The sequence below is a fragment of the Anomaloglossus baeobatrachus genome, chromosome 3 (assembly GCF_048569485.1).
Source record: "Anomaloglossus baeobatrachus isolate aAnoBae1 chromosome 3, aAnoBae1.hap1, whole genome shotgun sequence".
NCBI lineage: Eukaryota > Metazoa > Chordata > Amphibia > Anura > Aromobatidae > Anomaloglossus > Anomaloglossus baeobatrachus.
This window is the reverse complement of record NC_134355.1, coordinates 134807633-134830443: the sequence shown is the minus strand read 5'-3', so window position 1 is coordinate 134830443 and position 22811 is coordinate 134807633. Positions and strand designations below refer to the sequence as shown.

The window sequence follows — 22811 nt, the reverse complement described above, 5'->3', positions numbered from 1 at the left end:
TGGTGTACCGCGAGTGCAGGGCAAGAATGGCAATAGCTGGCTACGTAGGCGATAGAGAGATAAATCCCTCCCCTCCGCAGTGTTGGCCAAATCGGTAGCTGTGGCCTTGGAGCAGACCTCTGTGAACCTCCTCCTCCCTGTGAGATACATAGTTCCTGTTCTGATTAGTAGACTGCCACACTTTTATTACTTACATCACCGCAATCTACTAATCGGAGGAGGTGGTGTGGATGGGATGTCGCAGGTAGTACGAGGTTTTCAGGGCTTTGGACTGGCAGACATGGACTACAAACATGGCCACTATAGATCAGGGTCATGTGAAACTTTTTGCTCAATTTTAGGAATAACTCTTTAAAGCATATGTGTCACCAGGTTTTTTTCTTCCTCATCCGAGAGCAGCATAATGTAGAGACAGAGACCCTTATTCCAGCAATGTGTCACTTACTGAGCTGTTTGTGGTCATTTTGATAAAATCAATATTTTCTCTGCTGCAGATCTAGCAGTTATACAGAGCTCATGAATACGCTGGACTACCTGGCCGCACCCCAAGTAGTCCTCTAATGTTAATCTACTGCTGATTAACAGTGATATTATACAACACCACCATCTCTGCAGCTCTCGAATCAGCTGCCCCTCTCACACACACCAAAACACGCACAATCAACAGGCAACCCTGGCACACGAACCAGACTAAAGAATTGAGACGTTCTTCCAGAACTGCTGAATGCAGATGGAAGAGATCTCATTCCACTGAGCACTTCATTACATACAAACAGGCTCTCAACACTTTCAAGTCTGCACTCACTGCTGCAAAACAAACCTACTTCTTATCCCTCATATCCTCTTTATCCCACAACCCTAAACAGCTATTCAACACTTTCAACTCTTTCCTCTGTCCCCCGGCACCACCTCCCTCTCATCTCATCTGAAGACTTTGCCTCTTTCTTCAAGCAGAAGATTAACAACATCAGAGCAAGCTTTGGCCCACAATCACCACAGCCACTCATCACAACTACTCAGCATTCTTCCTCCAAATCCAGCTTCTCCACCATGACGGAAGATCATCTTTCCACTCTACTCTCAAGATCACATCTCACAACCTGCCTGCTTGATCCACTCCCATCCCACCTCATCCCCAATCTCACCACAGTCTTAATCCCGACCCTAACCCATCTCTTCAACCTATCACTAACAACTGGTGTATTGCCTTCATGCTTTAAACATGCCTCCATCACACCCATCCTCAAAAAGCCCTCCCTTGATCCTTCATCTGTGTCAAACTATCGCCCCATATCACTTCTCCCCTATGCCTCCAAACTACTGGAACAGCATGTCCATCTTGAACTGTCCTCATACCTCTCTTCCTGCTCCCTCTTTGACCGATTACAATTTGGCTTCCGACCCCATCATTCCACTGAAACTGCCCTAACCAAAGTCACTAACGATCTACTAACCGCAAAATCCAAGTGACACTACTCTGTGGTCCTCCTCCTGGACCTGTCCTCTGCCTTTGACACAGTAGACCACTCCCTTCTACTACAAATTCTCTCGTCTCTGGGCATCACAGACATGGCGCTATCTTGGATCTCCTCATACTTAACCAACCGAACTTTCAGCATCTCCCACTCTCACAGCTCTTCCTCATCTCACCCCTATCTGTCGGTGTCCCCCAAGATTCAGTTCTTGGACCGCTGCTGTTCTCCATTTACACCCTTGGCCTGGGACAGCTCATAGAGTCCCACGGCTTTCAGTATCATCTCTACGCAGATCTACCTCTCTGGACCTGACAGCACCTCCCTACTAACCAGAATCCCACAATCCCACAATGTCTGTCTGCTCTTTCATCCTTTTTCTCTGCTCGATTCTTAAAATTGAACATGGACAAAACAGAATTCATTGTCTCCCCCCCCCCATCACTCAACTCTCCCACCTGACATATCCATCAATGTCAATGGCTGCCCACTCTTCCCGGTCCCACGTGCTCGTTGCCTGAGAGTATTCCTAGACTCTGATCTCTCTTTCAAGCCACACATCTAAGCTCTCTTCACCTCCTGCCGCCTCCAACTCAAAAATATTTCACGGATCCGAGCATTCGTTTCCCAAGAAGCTGCAAAAACCCTACTACATGCCCTTATTATCTCCCGCCTGGATTATTGCAACCTCCTGCTCTGTGGCCTCCCTTCTAACAGTCTCGCACCCCTACAATCTATTCTAAACTATGCTGCCCGACTAATCCACTTGTCCCCCCGCTACTCCCCGACCTCTCCTCTCTGCCAATCCCTTCACTGGCTTTCCATTGCCCAACGACTCCAGTTCAAAACCCTAACCATAACCTACAAAGCCATCCACAACCTGTCTCCTCCCTACATCTCTGACCTAGTCTCCTGGTAATTACCTGCATGTAACCTTCGATCCTCACAAGATCTCCTTCTCTGCTCCCCACTGATCTCTTCCCACCATCGCATCCAAGACTTCTCCCATGCCTCCCCCATACTCTGGAATGCTCTGCCACAACACATCAGACTCTCGCCTACCTTGACAAGCTTCAAAAGGAACCTGAGGACCACCTCTTCCGACAAGCCTACAGCCTGCCATAACCCTAAAGGGGGCTTTACATGCTACGATATTGCTAATGCGAAGTCGTTGGGGTCATGGAATTTGTGATGCACATCCGGCCGCATTAGCGATGCCGTTGCGTGTGACACCTATGAGCGATTTTGCATCGTCGCAAAAACGTGCAAAATCGCTCATCGGTGACATGGGGGTTCATTCTCAATTATCGTTACTGCAGCAGTAACGAAGTTGTTCCTCGTTCCTGCGGCAGCACACATCGCTCCGTGTGACACCGCAGGAACGAGGAAGCTCTCCTTACCTGCCTCCCGGCCGCAATGCGAAGGAAGGAGGTGGGCGGGATGTTACGTCCCGCTCATCTCCGCCCTCCGCTTCTATTGGGCGGCGGTTCAATGACGCAGCTGTGACGTTGCTGTGACGCTGAACGAACTGCCCCCTTAGAAAGGAGGCGGTTCGCCGGTCACAGCGACGTCGCCGGACAGGTAAGTACGTGTGACGGGTCTGGGCGATGTTGTGCGGCACGTGCAGCGATTTGCCCGTGTTGCACAACAGATGGGGGCGGGTACCCACGCTAACGATATCGGTACCGATTATCGCAGTGTGTAAAGCGGCCTTTAGTCTAATACAGCGCCGCACAATGAGCTCTACCCTCACCTACTGTATCCTCACCTCTCCCTTCAAGACTGTGAGCCCTCGCAGGCAGGGACCTCTATCCTCCTGTACCAGTCTGTGCCTTGTATTGTTTATGATTATTGTACTTGTCCCTATTATGTATACTCCTTTCACATGTAAAGCGCCATGGAATTGATGGAGCTATAATAATAAATAATAATAAATTATCAAAACTACACTAAGCAGCCCAGTAAGTGACACACCGCTGGAATCAGGATCTTTGCCCCTACATTGTGCTGCTCTCAGATTAGGTGGCAAAAACCTGGTGACAAATTCCCTTTAAGGCCTCACAAACTAATTTGGTTTATTCATACAGAATGGTCATATTAAGAAGGAAATGAATCAGATCCCATTCTGTTTTCACATGAAGGCCATATACAGACTCATAACAAAACCATATAATTCCTTACAAAGTACAATCTGATGTAATAATTCCTTCACTATATAATAAATCTTCATTATAAAATTCCTCAGCACCTAGGAATTAACATGGGTTATAACGGCATCAACTCTATGGTGACATTTTCTGTTTTTCATTCACACTTTACTAGAGCAATGACATCGGTGAAGCAAGATGTGTTTGGAAATCTGCCAGATGGCAAGACGGTGGAGAGGTTTCTTCTTGAGTCCAACTTCGTAAGAGTCAAGATCATATCCTTTGGCTGCATCATAACTCAATTAGAAACAAAAGATAAACATGGAAATTTCACAGATATTGTTCTTGGATTTGATAGTTTGGAAGGTGAGTTTTATTTTTGTTCTGGTTTAAAAGGAATCTGTCACCAGGCTTTTGTTATGTAATTTGAAAGCAGCATGATATAGGGACTGAGACCCTAATTCCAATAATGTGTCGCTTGCTTGTCTGCATACTGTCATGTTGTTGATAGAATCAAGTTTCTCTGGTATAGATCTAGCAGTGCTCAGAATTATGAGCCCTATATAACGCCTTCCACACCACTGATTGGCGGCTTTCTTTTACACGGTGCATTAATAGAAACCTGCTAGTTGGTGGTGCAGGTGGGAATATACAGAGAGGTTGACTAGAAAGCACGAGACACGTAGTCCTGTAGTGAAAATCTCCCGCTGGCAAAACACTCATTTTATTGAAACAGCAACACACAGCCTAGTAAGTGACACCCTTTGAATCAGGTTCTCAACCTCTACATAATGCTGCTTACAGATTACATGGGGAAATCTGCTGACAGAGATTGCCTTTTACATTGCAGTAATGCATTAACTGTGAGAACATATACACCTTTTACAGTTTGGCATCCTCCATAAACATTGGAAAAGAAGATCAAGTACTCTTTAATGATTAGCATGTGATTTTATTTACAATCTACAGGACTATTACTGTAACGTTTCCTTCCTTTAGGAGATCTTCCTCAGACAATTGGATTGTACGGTAAGGCTATGTCCGCACGTCGGACTCAATCATAAGGACTGGTTTTTATCTGTTTTCGTCCGAAACGCGTCAAGCCCTGTGACATTTTTCATGGAACCTTTTGTAATATGAATTTTTAAAATGACCAAATAAAGTTACTGATTTTAATCTTGGAATTGGTGCTGAGTCCCAACCCCCCTCTCCTTCCATTACAAATATGCACCCAGAACTGCTCGTGAGAGGCTTCATTCATTGGAGACCAGTTATCAGTCGGTTTTGCATAATATTTTACAGGTTACCTAAACAAGCATCCCTACTTTGGAGCTGTCGTTGGGCGAGTAGCAAATAGGATTGCCAATGGTAAATTCAGTGTTGATGGACATGATTACCAGTTACCTATTAACAATGGGCCTAATAGCATCCATGGAGGAATCAAGGGCTTTGATAAGGTAAAGAATTGGTTTAGCATTTTCACTCTAGATACATTAGTGTATGCAAAAAGGAGGTTAATGGAATATTGGCATTTAGTTAGAAGGAAATTTGTGTATATTTTGCTTTACCTTTCACATAACTGTTACACTTTAATGTTTAGGATGAACAATTACTTTTGGAGTTTTTGTGCCACATTTTTCTGTGTTTCAAACAATCACAGCGTTTAAAATTGTGCTGAGTACAAATTCTTTATTAGGCCTCATTCACACATACGTGTTTAAAGAGGTATGTGAAAAATGGTCCCGGTGTCATCAACGATTTGGATCGATGGTGGTCTGTGAATCCGTTTTTACCATCCGTGTTTTTCAGAGATGCCATGTGTGAGCTGTACGTGTTTTTCACAGACTCATGGACTTTTACTGGTACTTTTTCATCCATGATACTGGAAAAAAAAGTCAGTGAAAAACATGGACATGTGAATAGCACCATAGACTATAACGGGAACATGTTCTATCCATGAAAAAAAAATAAAAACGGCTTTTGCACGTATGTGTGAATAGGGCTTTACTGTTATATTTAGTCTTTATCAGATTTATGGTCCATGAAAGGAGAGATATATGGTTTATTGCAAAAAGTGAACAAGGTTTCAAAAAATATGTTGGGAAAAAAACCCCAAAAGGCTGTGTGCACACATTGAGTATTTGGTGAGTATTTTCCCTCAGTATTTGTAGCCAAAACCAGGAGTGGAACAAACAGAGGAAAGTATAATAGAAACACGGGCACCACTTCTGTATTTTTACTCACTCCTGGTTTTGGCTTACAAACACTGATGTAAAATACTGAACAAATACTCAACGTGTGCACATGGCCCAGCTGATAAAATGTTGACTAAATACTCAATGTGTGCATGTGGCCTCATTGCTAAAAATTTGGGAAGAATCAAATGTGAAGTGACCAGGAGCCCAGTATCCTCCAGTGCTGTCATATTTCAAAACTGCAACCTCCCTGGAGGTCCAGAAGTATAAGGTGTTCAGTGCCAAGGCCAAGGTAAGGAAGGCTGAAACCCACCACCACTGAACAAAACACAGAAGGTGAAATGTCAAGACTGGGCCAAGAAATATCTGAAGACAGATTATTCAAAGGTTTTTTTGGGGCTGATGAGATGAGAGTAACTCTTGATGGACCAGATGGATGGGCTTGTGGCTGGAACTCTAACAGATGAGGGAGTTGGACTTTTTTTTGGTGAAAATTGACTCAAAATCATCTCAAAAACCTACTGCCAGTTTTTAGCAGACAGTTTCTTCCTGCAGTGGTTCAGGAATAAGTCTACATCTTTCAAGAAAACTGTGATATTTATGCAGGACAATGCTCCATTATAATGCATTGAAGTGTCTGCCTTTCTAGCCAGAAAGGACCTTAAAGAAGCACTTCTATCAAACTCCTCTCCCTCAGGCTACTGAGGACTAATGTTGAACAGGCACTTCCTAATAAGGGAGGGTGCCTTAAATATGTTGGACTCCCCAGCGATAGGCTGGGAACACATCAGGAACTTACCTGGAACAGCACTAGGCTGGGATCACATCAGGTGTGCATGCTACCCCTTTAAGAAGTGGGGCGCACATGTAAAAAGGGAACCCATGTGGAGAGAGCAGGAAACCAGCGTTAATTGGTCGCAGGGCTCGCGTGTCATAGCAATGTCATTTGGGCACGAGAACGTGACTTTTGAGATCACTGAAACCGCGCCAGAACCGGAGGTGAGTATAGGTTTATTTATTTTTACAGGGGTGCACATGGGGAATGAGAAGGGGTTGTCCAAGTAGTGGACAATCCCTTAAAGGATCTGTTTTACTACAAATACAGTTATTGAAAGTACAATGATAACCTGATAATAAATGATTAGGCATACCAAAAATTGTAGAAATAAACATATTTTTACAATCCTGTATGATGCCGGCGTTAATCAGATAGCAACTGATGGTGAGAATATGACACTGTTGTGTGTTATTGCCGTGAGCTGCTTTGAAATAAATGTATAAATTATACAGTATGTGTGATTGTGAAACTCAGTATGAATGACTAATTGACCTGTGATGTGTGAGTGATGAACTGTGTGAGTGAGTGTGGAAGTGATGAATTGATTTGCAGGACCCTGGTCCAGCAGCCACGTTGGAAGTCCATTGCCGTCGTATTAGAATTCTGCAAAACTCCTCCCAATTGGCGACATCTCTGGCACTTTTTATTATTATTATTAGTAGGTCTGTCACAACATCATTCATGTGTTACCCTGCAATGTGTAAGTGACCTTAGTTGAGCAAAAAGATTTGGAGGATCCTGATCCAGTGGTCACATTAATAGTTTATGGCTGCCAGACCAGATCCATGTAAATCTCCTACATGCCAGGATCCCCAGCACTTTTTCTTATTTTTAATAATAAGGGCAACTTCAAGTGTGCATCACTCCATAGTGAGGATATTTCACCGGGCTTACTAACCAGAAAAGGTTCATAGGTCTCAGGTCCAGCAGTCACAGACGTGGCAGCTGGACCATGGGCGTGCAAATCTCCTCCTACCTTCCTGCAACCCGGATCCTCTGTAAATGTATTTTTGTTCAACTCTAGATGTGACCTATGAATGTGTGCAGGTGAAATGTAGAAGCTGATGTGTCTATGGTGACATCTGGTGGGATATAGCAGCCACTGAACTGAATGTGATTTTCATATTCTTGGATGAAGCGGGTGTTTTAGATTAAATCAGACACATGAAGCAAAATTTGTGAAACTTATATTTGAACAATCATGAGGGGAAGGCTATTCCCTATAACAGAAGTAGCTGTCAGGATTTTCCCCATGCTAAGGTGATTCTTAGAGATCGTAACAACGTATGGTGACCAAAGTGGTGAAAAGGTATAGAAAGTGCCTAAAACTTAGAAATGTGGTACAAGGCATATAAAACAGTTGTTAGTGCAGATTTAAGTAAAACTCGTGTGCCATAATATGTTTCCCACAAGTGCAGGGCAAGAGGGGGCTCAAGTAAGAGTCTCTTTAGTGTTCTTAGAATACCCAAATCATGTCCCATCCAGCGTGCTTTAGGCCTTGTGCCCACAGGGCGTTTTTACAGCGTTTTTTCTAGCGTTTTTCATTGCTTTTTTTAATCAATAAAAGCAAGGAAAAAGCATCCCAGCAAAGTCTATGACAATCAGGACTTGCTGTGCCCACGTTGCTTCTTTTTCAGTTGCTTTTTTTCTTGCTGAAAAAAGAAGCAACATGTCAATTGTTTTAGCGTTTTTTCTTTGTCGCTCTATTGGGAGACCCAGACAATTGGGTGTATAGCTACTGCCTCCGGAGGCCACACAAAGTATTACACTTAAAAGTGTAAGGCCCCTCCCCTACTGCCTATAACCCCCCGTGGGATCACGGGTTCCTCAGTTTTCATGCTTTGTGCGAAGGAGGCTAACATCCACGCATAGCTCCACTGTTTAGTCAGCAGCAGCTGCTGACTTTGTCGGATGGAAGAAAAGAGGGCCCATACTAGGGCCCCCAGCATGCTCCCTTCTCACCCCACTTTTGTCGGAGGTGTTTGTTAAGGTTGAGGTACCCATTGCGGGTACGGAGGCTGGAGCCCACATGCTGCTTTCCTTCCCCATCCCCTTAGGGCTCTGGGTGAAGTGGGATCCTATCAGTCTTCAGGCACAGGAGACCGTGCTCCGTCCACAGCCCTGGGGATCTGCTGGACATGGAGCTGAGTATCGTCAGGGACAAGGCCCTGCTACATTAAGGTACTCTGTGTCCCCGTACAAATCGCGCACACACACAACAGCATTGCTGGGTGTGTTAGTGCACCGGGGGGCAGCAGCGCAGCGCGCTCGTGCTATACTCACTACAGCTTGCTGAGTGAGTTTATGTGTTAGGAACTACCGCGCCGACCGCTGATGGCGGTTTTTACAGCAGCGCTGCGACGCGGCTGGGACTTGTGGTGCGCCGGGGACTTCCGCGCTGGCCGCGCTTATACGGCGGCCGCGCTTATAAATCGAGTCCCCGGCTTTTGCGGCCTAGTTCCGTTTCGTTCCCGCCCCCAGGCCTGCCAGTCAGGGGAAGGGCGGGAAGCTGTGCTGAACTTCAGCGCCGAGGGTTGGAGTCTGCTTAGCATACTCCAACCTCCCTCACTGGGCACAGTGGGACGCCAGTTTCCCGCACTTTGTCTGGGGCACGCCCACGGCCCGCCCCTCTTCACAGGACGCTGGCAGCCATTCCTGTTTGCAGTCTCAGTGGAGAAGGGAGACAAGCTCTGGGAGACCCAGACACGAGATTCTCGCGACCACACACCCGCTTGGAGCGGGCGGTAAGCGGCACCTCGGGTGCTGACACCACTTGTGCCGAAGTGTTCATTTGTATATGCTTGTATTCTATACATTGCCCTGTACGGTCGCTATTCTTGGCTATATACCCTCCTAGATTGCTAGACAACATGTCGTCCGCAAAAGGCAAGGGGGCCAAGACACAGGTTTTCTATGCTACCTGTACCATATGTGCGGCTGTTCTACCGGCTGGTGCCACTGACCCCCATTGTGTGCAATGTTCGGCCCCTGTGGCACTTGCTCAGCCGGGGCCTCGGCTAGAGGTGGCCCAAGGAGAACCACCTGTGAACACTGTCCAGGTGACAGGGACGGAATTTGCAGTTTTTGCTGATAGATTGTCTGTGACTATGACTAAAATCCTTGAGACTTTGCAGTCCAGACCGGTACATCAGACCATGGGCACTGTTGATTCAATGCTCCCTGGCCCCCCTCATTTGGAAAAAATCCGTGCTCCGGGGGGGTCCCATGCATCCCGGGGTGATGGCTCTGACACGGACGACAGTCCCAGACAGCCTAAGCGAGCTCGCTACGAGCGACCCTCGACTTCATCTCACTGGTCAGGGTCCCAGCAAGAGGACTCTCTATATGATGAGGCAGAGGTAGCTGATCAGGAGTCTGACCCTGAGACCGCTCTCAATCTGGATACACCTGATGGGGACGCAATAGTGAATGATCTCATAGCGTCCATCAATAAAATGTTGGATATTTCTCCCACAGCTCCTCCAGTGGAGGAGTCAGCTTCACAGCAGGAGAAATTCCATTTCAGGTATCCCAAGCGTAAATTGAGTACTTTTCTGGACCACTCTGACTTTAGAGAGTCAGTCCAGAAACACCACGCTTATCCGGATAAGCGTTTCTCCAAACGTCTTAAGGATACACGTTATCCCTTTCCCCCTGAGGTGGTCAAGAGCTGGACCCAGTGTCCAAAGGTGGATCCCCCAATCTCCAGGCTTGCGGCTAGATCCATAGTGGCAGTGGAAGATGGGGCTTCACTTAAAGATGCCACTGACAGACAGATGGAACTCTGGTTGAAATCCATCTATGAAGCTATCGGCGCGTCGTTTGCTCCAGCATTCGCAGCCATATGGGCACTCCAAGCTATTTCAGCTGGTCTTGCGCAGGTTGACACTGTCACACGTACATCTGGTCCGCAAGTAGCGTCCTTAACCTCCCAAATGTCTGCATTTGCGTCTTACGCTATTAATGCTGTCCTAGACTCTACGAGCCGTACGGCAGTGGCGTCCGCCAACTCCGTGGTTTTACGCAGAGCCTTGTGGTTAAGGGAATGGAAGGCAGATTCTGCTTCCAAGAAGTGCTTAACCAGTTTGCCATTTTCTGGTGACAGACTGTTTGGTGAAAGATTGGATGAAATCATTAAACAGTCCAAGGGTAAGGACTCATCCTTACCTCAGCCCAGACCAAATAAACCCCAACAGAGAAAGGGACAGTCGAGGTTCCGGTCCTTTCGAGGCTCGGGCAGGTCCCAATTCTCCTCGTCCAAAAGGACTCAAAAGGATCAGAGGAGCTCAGATTCTTGGCGGGCTCAGTCACGCCCAAAGAAAGCAGCCGGAGGAACCGCTACCAAGGCGGCTTCCTCATGACTTTCGGCCTCCTCTCTCCGCATCCTCGGTCGGTGGCAGGCTCTCCCGCTTTGGCGACATTTGGCTGCCACATGTCAAAGACCGTTGGGTGAGAGACATTCTGTCTCACGGGTACAGGATAGAGTTCAGTTCTCGTCCTCCAACTCGATTCTTCAGAACTTCTCCGCCTCCCGGCCGAGTCGATGCTCTTCTGCAGGCGGTGTGCTCTTTAAAGGCAGAAGGAGTGGTGATCCCTGTTCCTCTTCAGGAGCAAGGTCACGGCTTTTACTCCAATTTGTTTGTGGTACCAAAAAAGGACGGGTCTTTCCGTCCTGTTCTGGACCTAAAACTGCTCAACAAGCATGTGAAAACCAGGCGGTTCCGGATGGAATCCCTCCGCTCCGTCATCGCCTCAATGTCTCAAGGAGATTTCCTAGCATCAATAGACATCAAAGATGCTTATCTCCACGTGCCGATTGCTCCAGAGCACCAGCGTTTTCTACGCTTCGTTATAGGAGACGAACACCTTCAGTTCGTAGCCCTGCCTGTCGGTTTGACGACAGCCCCAAGGGTCTTCACCAAAGTCATGGCAGCAGTAGTAGCAGTCCTGCACTCTCAGGGTCACTCTGTGATCCCTTACTTGGACGATCTACTTGTCAAGGCACCCTCTCAAGAGGCATGCCAACACAGCCTGAACGTTGCGCTGGAGACCCTCCAGAGTTTCGGGTGGATCATCAACTTTTCAAAGTCAAATCTCACCCCGACCCAATCGATAACATACCTTGGCATGGAGTTTCATACTCTCTCAGCGATAGTGATGCTTCCGCTGGACAAACAGCGTTCACTACAGACAGGGGTGCAATCTCTCCTTCAGGGCCAGTCGCACCCCTTGAGACGCCTCATGCACTTCTTGGGGAAGATGGTAGCAGCAATGGAGGCAGTCCCTTTCGCGCAGTTTCATCTGCGTCCACTACAATGGGACATTCTCCGCCAATGGGACGGGAAGTCGACGTCCCTAGACAGGAACGTCTCCCTTTCTCAGGCGACCAAGGATTCTCTTCATTGGTGGCTTCTTCCCACCTCATTGTCAATAGGAAAGTCTTTCCTACCCCCATCTTGGGCGGTGGTCACAACGGACGCGAGTCTATCAGGGTGGGGAGCAGTTTTTCTCCACCACAGGGCTCAAGGTACGTGGACTCAGCAAGAGTCCACCCTTCAGATCAATGTTCTGGAAATCAGAGCAGTGTACCTTGCCCTACAAGCCTTCCAGCAGTGGCTGGAAGGCAAGCAGATCCGAATTCAGTCGGACAACTCCACAGCGGTGGCATACATCAACCACCAAGGAGGGACACGCAGTCGGCAAGCCTTCCAGGAAGTCCGGCGGATTCTGACGTGGGTGGAAGACACGGCATCCACCATATCCGCAGTTCACATCCCGGGCGTAGAAAACTGGGAAGCAGACTTCCTCAGTCGCCAGGGTATGGACGCAGGGGAATGGTCTCTTCACCCGGACGTGTTTCAGGAAATTTGTCGCCGCTGGGGAATGCCGGACGTCGACCTAATGGCGTCCCGGCACAACAACAAGGTCCCGGCCTTCATGGCACGGTCTCACGATCTCAGAGCTCTGGCGGCGGACGCCTTAGTTCAAGATTGGTCGCAGTTCCGGCTACCTTATGTGTTCCCACCTCTGTCACTGTTGCCCAGAGTGCTACGCAAGATCAGGTCCGACTGCCACCGCGCCATCCTCGCCGCTCCAGACTGGCCAAGGAGATCGTGGTTCCCGGATCTGTGGCATCTCACGGTAGGACAACCGCGGGCACTACCAGACCGGCCAGACTTGCTGTCTCAAGGGCCGTTTTTCCATCAGAATTCTGCGGCCCTGAGCCTGACTGTGTGGCCATTGAGTCCTGGATCCTAGCGTCTTCAGGATTATCTCAAGAGGTCATTGCCACCATGAGACAGGCTAGGAACCTAACCTCTGCCAAGATCTACCACAGGACGTGGAAGATATTCTTATCTTGGTGCTCTGCTCAGGAAGTTTCTCCCTGGCCATTTGCTTTACCTACTTTTCTTTCCTTCCTGCAATCCGGGTTGGAAAAAGGTTTGTCGCTCGGCTCCCTTAAGGGACAAGTCTCTGCGCTATCTGTATTTTTTCAGAAGCGCATAGCACGACTTCCTCAGGTACGCACGTTCCTGCAGGGGGTTTGTCATATCGTCCCTCCTTACAAGCGGCCGTTAGAGCCCTGGGATCTGAACAAGGTTCTAATTGCTCTTCAGAAGCCGCCTTTCGAGCCTATGAGGGATGTTTCCCTGTCTCGCCTTTCTCAGAAAGTGGCTTTTCTAGTAGCGGTCACGTCTCTTCGGAGAGTGTCCGAGCTAGCAGCGCTGTCATGCAAATCTCCCTTCCTGGTATTTCACCAGGATAAGGTGGTGCTGCGCCCGATTCCGGAGTTTCTCCCTAAAGTGGTATCCCCTTTTCATCTCAATCAGGATATCTCCTTACCTTCTTTGTGTCCTCGTCCAGTTCATCAATGTGAAAAGGATTTGCATATGTTGGATCTGGTGAGAGCACTCAGAATCTACATTTCCCGCACGGCTCCTCTGCGCCGCTCGGATGCACTCTTTGTCCTTGTCGCTGGCCAGCGTAAAGGGTCGCAAGCTTCCAAATCCACCCTGGCTCGGTGGATCAAGGAACCAATTCTTGAAGCCTACCGTTCTGCGGGGCTTCCGGTTCCCTCAGGGCTAAGAGCCCATTCTACCAGAGCCGTGGGTGCCTCCTGGGCATTACGGCACCAGGCTACGGCTCAGCAGGTGTGCCAGGCGGCTACCTGGTCAAGTCTGCACACTTTTACCAAGCATTATCAGGTGCATACCTATGCTTCGGCGGACGCCAGCCTAGGTAGACAAGTCCTTCAGGCGGCGATTGCCCACCTGTAGAAAAGGGTCGTTTTTACGGCCCTATCATGAGGTATTATTTTACCCACCCAGGGATTGCTTTTGGACATCCCAATTGTCTGGGTCTCCCAATAGAGCGACAAAGAAGAAGGGAATTTTGTTTACTTACCGTAAATTCCTTTTCTTCTAGCTCTAATTGGGAGACCCAGCACCCGCCCCTGTTTTTTTGTATACACATGTTGTTCAGGTTGAATGGTTTCAGTTCTCCGATATTCCTTCGGATTGAATTTACTTAAACCAGTTTATTGGCTTTCCTCCTTCTTGCTTTTGCACTAAAACTGAGGAACCCGTGATCCCACGGGGGGTGTATAGGCAGTAGGGGAGGGGCCTTACACTTTTAAGTGTAATACTTTGTGTGGCCTCCGGAGGCAGTAGCTATACACCCAATTGTCTGGGTCTCCCAATTAGAGCTAGAAGAAAAGGAATTTACGGTAAGTAAACAAAATTCCCTTCTTCCTGCTTTTTTCCCCAATTGACTTCAATGGAGTCAGGGAAAAAAGCAAGAAAAAACGCATGTGTAATGCCCACGTTGCTTTATATTTTATGCGTTTGGGCGTTTTTAGGGAGAAAAGAAAGCTATGGCTATGTAGATTCCTTCATAGAAGAAAGCCACATAGCCAGCGTCCCCAGCTGTTATCTTATCTCCCATTGTTTAGCGCGACACCTCTGCAGGGACCCCCCGCTGACGTCACAAGGTAAAGAGTTCATCACAGCGGGGGATCTCCAGGAAATCCCACAGTAATCCCCCTGTATGAATTGTATTCACCTTGTGACATCCCCGAACTTATACAGCGAGGTGTCGCGGTAAACAATGCATGGACTGCAGCTGATGTCACAATGTAAAGAGTTCATCCCAGCGGGGATCTCCAAGAATGTGGGCGGCATTGCTCGGTAATCCCCCTGCATGAATTGTATTCACATTGTGACATCCCGAACTTCTCTGCAGTGACATGTGGCATTAAACAATGCAGGGACCCCCGCTGACGTCACAAGGTGAAAAGTTAATCCCAGCGGGGGATCTCCACGAAATCCCCCGGTAATTCTCCAGCATGAATTGTATTCGCCTCCTGACATCCCCGGACTTCCGTGCAAAGAGATGTTGCGGTAAAACACCGCAAGAATACTGAATGCCTGGTGCACAGCCTATGCCACATAAATGCAGGCAACCCCCGCTGACGTCAAGGTGAACCCCGTAAAACCCCGGTGATCCTCCTGCATGAACTGTGTTCACCTTGTGCCTTGCACCAGACATTCAGTATTCTTGCAGTGTTTTACCGACACCACTCTACAGGGAGGTCCGGGGATGTCACAAGTTGAATACAGTTCATGTAGGAGATCCGCTGCTGGCATGAACTCTTCACCTTACTCACTTCTCTGCAGTCTCCTGGGTCACGTCCGATGGGCTCCAGGACCTCCCGGTAAGCAGCTGATTGTTTACGTCCAGCGGTGAACAGCTTGCCAGCTTTTTAACAAGCAGATGATGAATCAGTTGATCTTCCCTGGACGTAAACGATCGGATGATGCTATCAGGTGATAGCATCAGCTGCTTACCAGCGGGTCCTGGAGCCCATGGGACTTTTAGACAATCAGCTGATGTGTAATCTGTTTCAGGTCCTTGAACCTGTGTCAGGTTCAAAGACCTGAATCCAATATCATCTGATCAGAAGGCAAACCGATCAGATGATGTGTCATCATTTGATCAGTTTGCCTTTCAATCAGATGATATTGGATTCGGATTGGACATCAAGGGACCCTCGACCCAGGACTACAGCGGAGGGGGATTCTTTAGTTCAATAAAGATGGAGTCACTAATTGTGTTGTGTTTTATTTCTAATAAAAAATATTTTTCTCTGTGTTGTGTTTTTTTTATCTTTACTAGAAATTCATGGTGGCTATGTCTAATATTGGCGTGACACCATGAATTTCAGGCTTAGGGCCAGCTGATAATACAAAGCTGTCCCTAACCCCATTATTACCCAGTGAGCCACCCGATACCAGGGCCGCTGGAAGAGTTGGATACAGCACCAGAAGATGGCGCTTCCTATGAATGCGCCATTTTCTGGGGCAGCTGCGGACTGCAATTCACAGTGGGGGGGGCCAGAAAGCTTGGGCCACCCTGTACTGCGGATTCCAGTCCCCAGCTGCCTAGTTGTACCTGGCTGGACACATAAATTGGGCGAAGCCCATGTCGGTTTTTTTTTTTTAAATTATTTTATGAAATTCATGAAATAATTAAAAAAAGGGCTTCCCTATATTTTTGGTTCCCAGCTGGGTACAAATAGGCAGCTGGGGGTTGGAGGCCACCCGTACCTGCCTGCTGTACCTGGCTGGCATACAAAAATATGGCGAAGCCCATGTCGATTTTTTTTTTTTTTTAATTCATTAAAAAAAAAACAAACACATAACCCAAAAGGGTTAGGAGTAAAAAAAAATGCTTAGGCTCTCGCTGTATTTTCTATTGCTAGGGTAACTTAAACAGCTACTGGCTGCTAACCCCTCCTGCTTGGTGTTACCTTCACTGGCAATGAAAAATCCAGTTAAGCCCTTTTTTCTTGAGTTTTTTTTGCCAAAAAATAAAAAAAAAAAATCCATGGGCTTAGCCCAATTTTTGTGTCCAGCCAGGTACAACCAGACAGCTGGGGACTGGAAACCGCAACGCTGAGTGGCCCAAGCTTTCTGGGCCACCCGCTGTGTATTGCAGTCCGCAGCTACCCCAGAAAATGGTGCTTTCATAGAAGCGCCATCTTTTGGCGCTGTATCCAACTCTTCCAGTGGACATGGTGCAAGGTGGCATGCTGGGTAATAAGGGGTTAATACCAGCTTTGTTTTACCAGCTGGTATTAAGCCCGAGATTCTTAATGTGAAGCCAAGTTTGACCCGGATATTAAGAATCTCCAATAAAGGGTTAAAAAAAGACACCACACAAAAAATACTTTAGTAAATATAAATACACAGACTCACTTAGGGACTCCATCTTTATTACTTCCTCTCACCCCTCCTCAATCCTGGTCTTCTGTCACCGATCTAGCTCTGCTATATCAGAAAGCACGGGGGAGGAAGAATGCTTCACCAGGCATTCAGTATTCTTGCGGTGTTTTACCGCGACATCTCTTTGCAGGGAAGTCCGGGGATGTCAGGAGGCGAATACAATTCATGCTGGAGAATTACCGGGGGCTTTCCTGGAGATCCCCCGCTGGGATTAACTTTTCACCTTGTGACGTCAGCGGGGGTCCCTGCATTGTTTAATGCCACATGTCACTGCAGAGAAGTTCGGGATGTCACAATGTGAATACAATTCATGCAGGGGGATTACCGAGCAATGCTGCCCACATTCTTGGAGATCCCCGCTGGGATGAACTCTTTACATTGTGACATCAGCTGCAGTCCATGCATTGTTTACCGCGACACCTCGCTGTATAAGTTCGGGGATGTCACAAGGTGAATACAATTCATACAGGGGGATTACTGTGGGATTTCCTGGAGATCCCCCGCTGTGATGAACTCTTTACCTTGTGACGTCAGCGGGGGTCCCTGCAGAGGTGTCGCGCTAAACAATGGGAGATAAGATAATAGCTGCCGACGCTGGCTATGTGGCTTTCTTCTATGAAGGAATCTACATAGCCATAGCTTTCTTTTCTCCCTAAAAACGCCCAAACGCATAAAATATAAAGCAACGTGGGCATTACACATGCGTTTTTTCTTGCTTTTTTCCCTGACTCCATTGAAGTCAATTGGGGAAAAAAGCAGGAAAAAACGCTAAAACAATTGACATGTTGCTTCTTTTTTCAGCAAGAAAAAAAGCAACTGAAAAAGAAGCAACGTGGGCACAGCAAGTCCTGATTCTCATAGACTTTGCTGGGATGCTTTTTCCTTGCTTTTATTGATTAAAAAAAGCAATGAAAAACGCTAGAAAAAACGCTGTAAAAACGCCCTGTGGGCACAAGGCCTTACTCAGTAAAAAAAAAATAAATCAGAAATCAAACCCCTTGTAGGCGCCACCAAACCATTTTCTTTTCTTTGAAGCGCCTGTGATAACCACATTGCTTTGCAGGATTTTTTTTCTACACATTAAAATTGTGGTGAGACCAACCTGACATTGGGCCACTCAGTAGAAAAACAGGCCATGTTACTACTAACATGTGAGACCCTGCAGGGTATCAGTATTGCTTGGAGTGTTCCTCTATTTAATAATTCAATTGGATAAAACCTATTGGGTGGGCTGCTTGGCTTGGAGTAAATAAATTCTTCCAAAATGAATTCTAATAAGGTTTTTTTATTCACAATGTTGTAGCAGCGACTTTATCAAGTGAACAAAAACACTTGTTTTTGGTTTTTTTTGCTTGATAAAGGCATCAGTACGGAGCTGAAACGTGTTGTGAATAAAAAAAACCTTATTGTCATAATTTAAGAAGAATTGATCTACTCCAGCAGCACTGCCGCCTACCGTGTTTTATCCAACTGGATCCAATACTTGCTGGAAGATTCATCCACCAGCCATGGGGCAGCAGAGGCTGTTATTCTTCATCACTAAATAGTAGTTGCGCCTGTTACTCCACCAGGTGACCAGAGCCAGCACTTACCCACTTCCCTTCCATAGAGTTTCACCTTAGTGTGCTCTCTGATTCTCTCTATGTACTGTACATACAGTAGTTTATGATGCAGAGATCACTGTTATACCTTACTATCATGTAATGCCAAATATTCAGGTTTTTAATAATGGTTTCACGCAGCTTTTGATATAACATTGCCTTCAAATCAACACAAGGCTGAAATGACAGAGATTTTATGAACGATTTGTTGCAGGTGCTCTGGAAACCTAAGGAGATTGAAAATGGTGTGGAGCTCTCTTATACAAGTGCTGATAGAGAAGAAGGATACCCCGGTGAGTTAGAAGTGTTGGTGACATACACACTTGTCGGCAAGGAGCTCGCTATAAATTATAAGGCTGGGACCAGTAAGACCACACCGATCAACCTAACCAACCACTCTTACTTCAATTTGGCAGGACAGGTAATGGCATAATATAGTTAACTTCAATAATCATTTTTTTTCATCCCTGCATAACCCACCTGAATTGTTTGACACTCTTTTTTTCATAGATAGTGTACTTTCCTGCAATACAGCCTCCTTTTGTTTTTTTTTCCATCTTAGTTTGTAAATTTTATCCTGCATTTTATTCCCCTATGCCCAGCATCACATGGGTAGCTAGAGGCAATAGACAGTGTGATTATCCATCCTTCTATGTTCTTCTAAATACACTGATAGACCAAAAGTACAAACAGAATTGACTGTCATCTCTGGTTTAGTGACAGGAGCTGTGTAATCATCATCAGTAATTGTGATATAGGACCTCACAGTGTAAGAACCCATTTACACTTTGATTTTTCATGTACATTTTTCAACAGCTAGCGCAAGACCTAGAATTACAGTCTGACACTCCTCACATATCAAAGTTTGGTCAAAGTCATCCATTGAAGTAAATAGAAAACCAAAAAAATGTGAATCCCTAGTATACATAAATAAATGCCAGTGTAAGGGACACACAATAAGAAAAAGGACTGAAGAGATGAGTAGTCAAATACACAATTATATTTTATTAAAGATAATAAATGGGAACACAGTGCACAGTGGTTGCAAAATAAGATGGAAACAACTTGCTCAGAAACAACTGCAACACCAAGGCAAGCCTATAGATGGCAGTACACTCTGCTAGCCCCTGGACCTTTCATTTTAGGAAACTGTAGGTTTAAGGTTCTTGGAATACAGAAATACAAAATGACATTTTTTCCGTGGTTTTATGGTACAGAAGTTCTAAAAAGTGAGGAAAAAAGATACATAGTGTGTATTACCATATTTGTACTGACCTGTAGAATAATGTTAACATTTTATTTTTACCACATGTTAAGCAATGGGGGGAATAAAACTAGACCCCAAAACTAAAACATGTTTGTTTCACAATAAACAGCTTTGATACAGAGTAATCAAAATTTAACAGCAAAATCTATGTCAAATCCAACAACAATCCACACCTTGTGCATTTGAATGAGGCTTTCACAGCCAGAGCAACATGCAGAGGAAAAGAACTGCTTGAAATGTTTAGGTCCACTTCAGGAAAAAAAAAATCTGCTGCAAAAATAAATAGCATGTTATTTATTTCTGGCAGATTTCACACGGAAAAGCCAACAATTATCCCTATTAAGTGAAAAAAGGTGTGAACCTAGCCTAACTATACTAGCCTTTATTTACCGTAAACAGGGGCTGGGGAGTGAACAGTGCTTGGAGACTCCAACACTGCTATTCTTTAGGCCCCTTTCAGACGTCCGTGTTTCAGGTACGTGTGACATTCATTTTTATCATGAGATCCTGACTGTATTTGGTGGAATTTGATGTTCTCTCCGCGATCCTAGGTAGGAGGAACATTGGCAGAATCCTGGTGCGTCTTGCACAGAGAGGAGACGATAGGGGGATTGGTTTTGGCCGGTACAGCGTCATGGTGAGACCCTGACTGTATCCGGTGGAATTTGATGTCATTCAAATTGTCCATAACAATTGTCACATTGTCCATAACACCACATGTACCCATGTTATTCTCTGGAGCTACTAACACGGCCGTGTTTTCACATGAACTGTGTGACCCCTGGTGTCCCCGCACGCACACACGGAGACATATTCGTTTTTTCTCCGGTATCACGGGTGTCACACGGATCGCACACTGATGTGATTTGTGTGACATCAGTGTGACACGTACCGGAGAAAACACTATATTCACCTGTATCCAGCGTTATTTTCTTCGGCTCTGCTGCCTCCCGCTCCTGACCCCCGCTCATTATATTAATTGATTACGGTATATACTGCACTGAGCACCTGGAAGCCAGAGTATTGGGTGACAGCACCGCGGGAACAGCATCGCCGAGAACAGCAGCACCAGGGACAGCATCGCCGGTGACAGGTGAGTATTCAGCAAGCAAGCAGTGTGTGTGCAGTGACGTCCAGGAGGTCTTTGGAGTTCCCAATGAACTCTGATGACATCCTGATGACACCCCCGTGACACCCGTGATACAGCTGTTGTCACCATGGTGATTTCACGGGTTCATCTGAGTTCATTGGGAACTCTGATGTCTTCGTGGACATCACTACACACACACTGCTTGCTGAATACTCACCTGTCACCGGAGATGCTGTCTCCGATGCTGTGTCTGCGGTGCTGTCACCACAATGCTCTGGCTTCCAGGTGCTCAGTGCAGTGAATATTCAATGAATATAATGAGCGGTGAATATAGAAAATCTTTTCGCCGATACGTGTCACACTGATGTCACACATGCAAACACAGATGTCACGAGTGTGACACACGTGTGACACACATATGACCATACCGATGCGTGTGGCTTGTACCTGATCAAACACAGACGTCTGAAATGGGCCTTATGCTGACCGCTCAGCACTAGATCAGATTGGTTGAAGGGAGATTTTGAAGGGATTTTTGGATTTTGAAGGGAATTGGCTTTTTAATGAGGGCCTGTCACCAAGTCAAAGATGCCAAGTTTTTACTTTTTTTCTTTTGTTTAATTTTTTTTATTATTATTTTAATTCAAGACTCTTCTGTTAAGTATTATGTTTGTTTGTTATCCAGCATACAGTTCCAGAGATAGTATTTTCTATTTTGCACTAATTTTAGGGTGGTGTTCACAGGGTAATAATATAGAGTATTCTATAGACACCCCCTGAAGAACCCTGTGGGCAATTCCCCTTAGTAAAGACCTCGAAATTAGCAGTAAATAAAAAAGCCCAGATCTCTGGAACCATATGGAGGAATTACAAGAAACAAAAATTGGAATATTCATTCAGGGAAACACCAGGAATAAATAAGAGCAAAAACTGTCCACTTTTTATCTGGTGATAGGTCCTTTTTAAGTAAGATAACTTTCCCAGAAACCTAAAAGTTTGTACAAAGTTCAGTTATATTTAAAAAATCATAATCTATATATGTTTACATATATAATTTTTTCTCCTCTGCTCCTTAAAGTGGTCATCCAGGACAATTTTTTTTTTACTATGGGCCTAAGAACTGATATGCAGGTAGTTGCTAACTATACCTGCCAGTTCTACTCAGAACGGCCTCAGCGTGATCACGGATTTCTCTTGCCGGGGATTCTGCAGCTTCATATCAACAGAGCCGCTCCTCCTCTTCCTGGCTGTTATGTCGATGGGGCGTGCCTGTCGACGTCCTGCTGATAGAGAGCAGTTGGGCATCGGGGAGCTGGCTGTCAATCAGTATGACGTCAGAAGTAATGCCCCGTTAACTGAGTAGAGTAGAAGAGAAGCTGCTGCTTTGTTGATGTGATGACAGCGGAATCCGCAGTATTGCTTTGAGGAGCGGACTGTGATCATACTGTGCTGCCAGAGATCTGCGAACAGCAGAACAGTCAGTTAGTTAGCAACTACCTGGCTATTACTTCTTAGGCCTATAAGAAAAAATAAAATAAAATAGTCCCGGACAATCCCTTAATTGTACTTGTAATTATACTGTATATTTAGAAATGATTAATAATACAACTGAGGCTGGGGACTCAGATCGGGTAACTTATTTGAAAAACATCCCTGTCACCATAGGTAAACTTTTATTAAAATGTTATGCTTTGTACTGATGTCAACTAGTACTATTACATGTGCATTTACTTGGCTTGGTGTGTTTGAGTAATAGTCCTTTTTTTTTTTTCTTTTTAAGGGCTACAAAAATATACATGACCATGAAATTTCTATTGATGCTGATCACTATCTTCCTGTAGATGACACCATGATACCAACAGGTAGGACTTCACACAAAGCTTCTATTTAGGCTATATTTTCTCTGGAACACAACATA

The 22811-nt window shown here is 45.9% G+C and overlaps 1 protein-coding gene across 2 annotated transcripts in view; it reads left to right on the top strand.

The window, feature by feature from the left end:
• GALM (galactose mutarotase) overlaps positions 1–22811 on the top strand; it is a 90401-nt gene that overhangs the window by 31987 nt on the left and 35603 nt on the right. For both annotated transcript variants that reach the window (XM_075339489.1, XM_075339488.1), the window contains exons 2-5: positions 3795–3985; positions 4922–5076; positions 18751–18957; positions 22674–22755. In XM_075339489.1, coding sequence (XP_075195604.1) covers positions 3799–3985; positions 4922–5076; positions 18751–18957; positions 22674–22755 — 631 coding nt within the window. In that variant the 5' untranslated portion in view covers positions 3795–3798. The remainder of the gene's footprint in view (positions 1–3794; positions 3986–4921; positions 5077–18750; positions 18958–22673; positions 22756–22811) is intronic.